We start from the raw sequence: 2,032 nt of genomic DNA on the forward strand, positions 1-2,032 counted from the left end.
GCCGCTGACCGCCCCCCCCCCAGATGGCCTCTGTGCGTGGAGCGAGGAGGAGTGCCGGAACTTCGAGCACGGCGTCCGGGTGCACGGCAAGAACTTCCACCTGATCCAGGCCAACAAGGTGAGCGCCCCCGCGGGGGCCGCCGGGCTCCGGCCCGCGTGCGCCTCGGCCTCGTCTGTGGGTGAGAGCTGGGCAGGGACTCTCCTGGGGCGCAGTGTGGCGGAGGCGCCCGCCCGCAGCTGCGCCTCTTGGAGTGGCCCCGCGGCGCCACCTCCCAGACCTCTGCAGGCGCCCGGGGGCCCACGGCGCTGGGCCGGGCCCCGCTGAGGGCGGCCGGGCGGGCGGGCGCTCTGTGCACAGCCCTCACCCGCCGCAGACCTGAGCCTCCTGCCCCAGGCCCGTCCCTGCCTGCTGGAGAGCTGGGCTCCCCGCTTTGCGTGACCTCTGACCTCGCGCCCCCACCCCCGCCTCTGCCCCGCCTCCCCCTGCCTGACCCCTAGGTCATGGGAGCCAGGTGCATGCTTGTGCTGTGTGGGGGGGCCGTCTTTGTGGGGTGCAATGTGTAGCTTTGCCTTTGGCTTGCTTGTGCTGTGCTGTAAATATGTACCTGAGTTTGGGGCTCACAGAACCCCATGTCTCATTTAGTGGTGTCAAGGGACCCCCGGACAGCACTCTGGGGTGTCTCAGCAGTGCTCTGTGGGAGAAATGGGCTCAGCTAACCGACACTGATTCTCTCCTGCTCTATTGGAAATGGGGGTGGGGGAGCCCCGGGCCCAGGGCTGGGAGTATTCACCCTGAGCCCCCGGGTGCTGGGGTCTCGTAGTGTCCCGTGCCCTCTCCAGTGTCCTGGCCTGAGGACCCCTTGGGAGCAAGGGCCCGGGCGGACACTTCACCGGCTCCCTCCCTGAAACCTGCACGAGGGACAGGGTCCTGGGGCCTGTGTCTGGAGTGACCCGCAGACCCACAGCAGAGGTGCGGTCCTGTGCAGCAGTGGTGGGGGCACCGCCGTGCTCAGGGCCAGGGGCCGAGCCCCCTCCACGGGGGCCCAAAGAAGAGACAGGAGGACCGCCGAGCCGAGACGGGAGCAGGCGCGGGGCCGAGGGCCCCCTTTGTGCAGGCCTGGCGGGCGCTGGCCAGGAGCGGGGGGCCGGCCGGGCGGGCAAGCCCACGCTGCTGTGCTCCCAGGTGCGGACTCGCTCCGTGGGCGAGTGTGTGGAGTACTACTACCTGTGGAAGAAGTCGGAGCGCTACGACTACTTCTCCCAGCAGACTCGGCTGGGCCGACGAAAGTGCGGCCTGTCGGGAACCACGTGCGTGAGCTCCCGGGGCACCGGGGGGGCGACGGTGGGCCTGGGTCCCGGCCAGAGCCTCGTGCAGCTCCTAGCGGGAATGGGGTACAAGTGGGGGCTCTGGGGCCTGTCCAGGACCCTGTGAGTGCAGCCTCCAGTGGGAACTGGGGCGTGAAACTTGCGTCCTGGGAGTTCCGCTCCTGCTGCCTCACGGCACCCTCCCACAGGGACGCGGACCAGGATCTGGACGGCAGTGATCCTGACGGCCCTGCCTGCCCTCGTTCCTCGCTGTCCCTGCCCGCTGCTGCCGACGGGCTAGACCCCGACCAGGAGCCCCTGGCCCGGATGCGCACAGGTGAGACTGCGTGGGGCCCGCGTGGGCAGCTCCCCTCACTGGTGGACGCTGGTGGTCACACCTGTCGAGTCCCTGGGCCCTCTGGCATTCCGGGTGGAGAGGAACTGTGCTTCTCAGCCCTGAAATGGGGTCTCTGCCTTGGGCCCCCAGGAAGGGTGGGTTCAGCCCCAGCCACCACGCAGGGGATCGGTAGTGCCTGTGCCATTGCCAGGGTCCACTCGGGAGCAGGACGGGGCCTTCAGTGTCTGAAGGTGGCCCGCACCGAGCTCGGGACGTTTGGGTCCCGATAGGGATACCCCCGGTTCCAGGACTCAGTGGGCCCGTGGCTGACCAGGGGGTGGCCGCGGGCGCCCAGAGCCGCCCCCACCTGGCCCGTCCGCAGCTGGGCCC

At 69.8% G+C, this 2,032-nt stretch overlaps 1 protein-coding gene across 1 annotated transcript in view; it reads left to right on the forward strand.

Annotated features, from left to right (window-relative positions):
• MIER2 (mesoderm induction early response 1, family member 2) overlaps positions 1–1,985 on the forward strand; it is an 18,377-nt gene extending 16,392 nt beyond the window's left edge. The window contains exons 12-14 of the mRNA XM_012729445.1: positions 24–118; positions 1,184–1,308; positions 1,515–1,985. Of these exons, the coding sequence (XP_012584899.1) occupies positions 24–118; positions 1,184–1,308; positions 1,515–1,932 (638 nt within the window). The 3' untranslated portion in view covers positions 1,933–1,985. The remainder of the gene's footprint in view (positions 1–23; positions 119–1,183; positions 1,309–1,514) is intronic.
• Positions 1,986–2,032: the final 47 nt, after the last annotated feature.

Source organism: Condylura cristata, unplaced genomic scaffold (assembly GCF_000260355.1).
Source record: "Condylura cristata isolate star-nosed mole 26May11 unplaced genomic scaffold, ConCri1.0 scaffold00025, whole genome shotgun sequence".
Classification (NCBI taxonomy): Eukaryota; Metazoa; Chordata; class Mammalia; order Eulipotyphla; family Talpidae; genus Condylura; species Condylura cristata.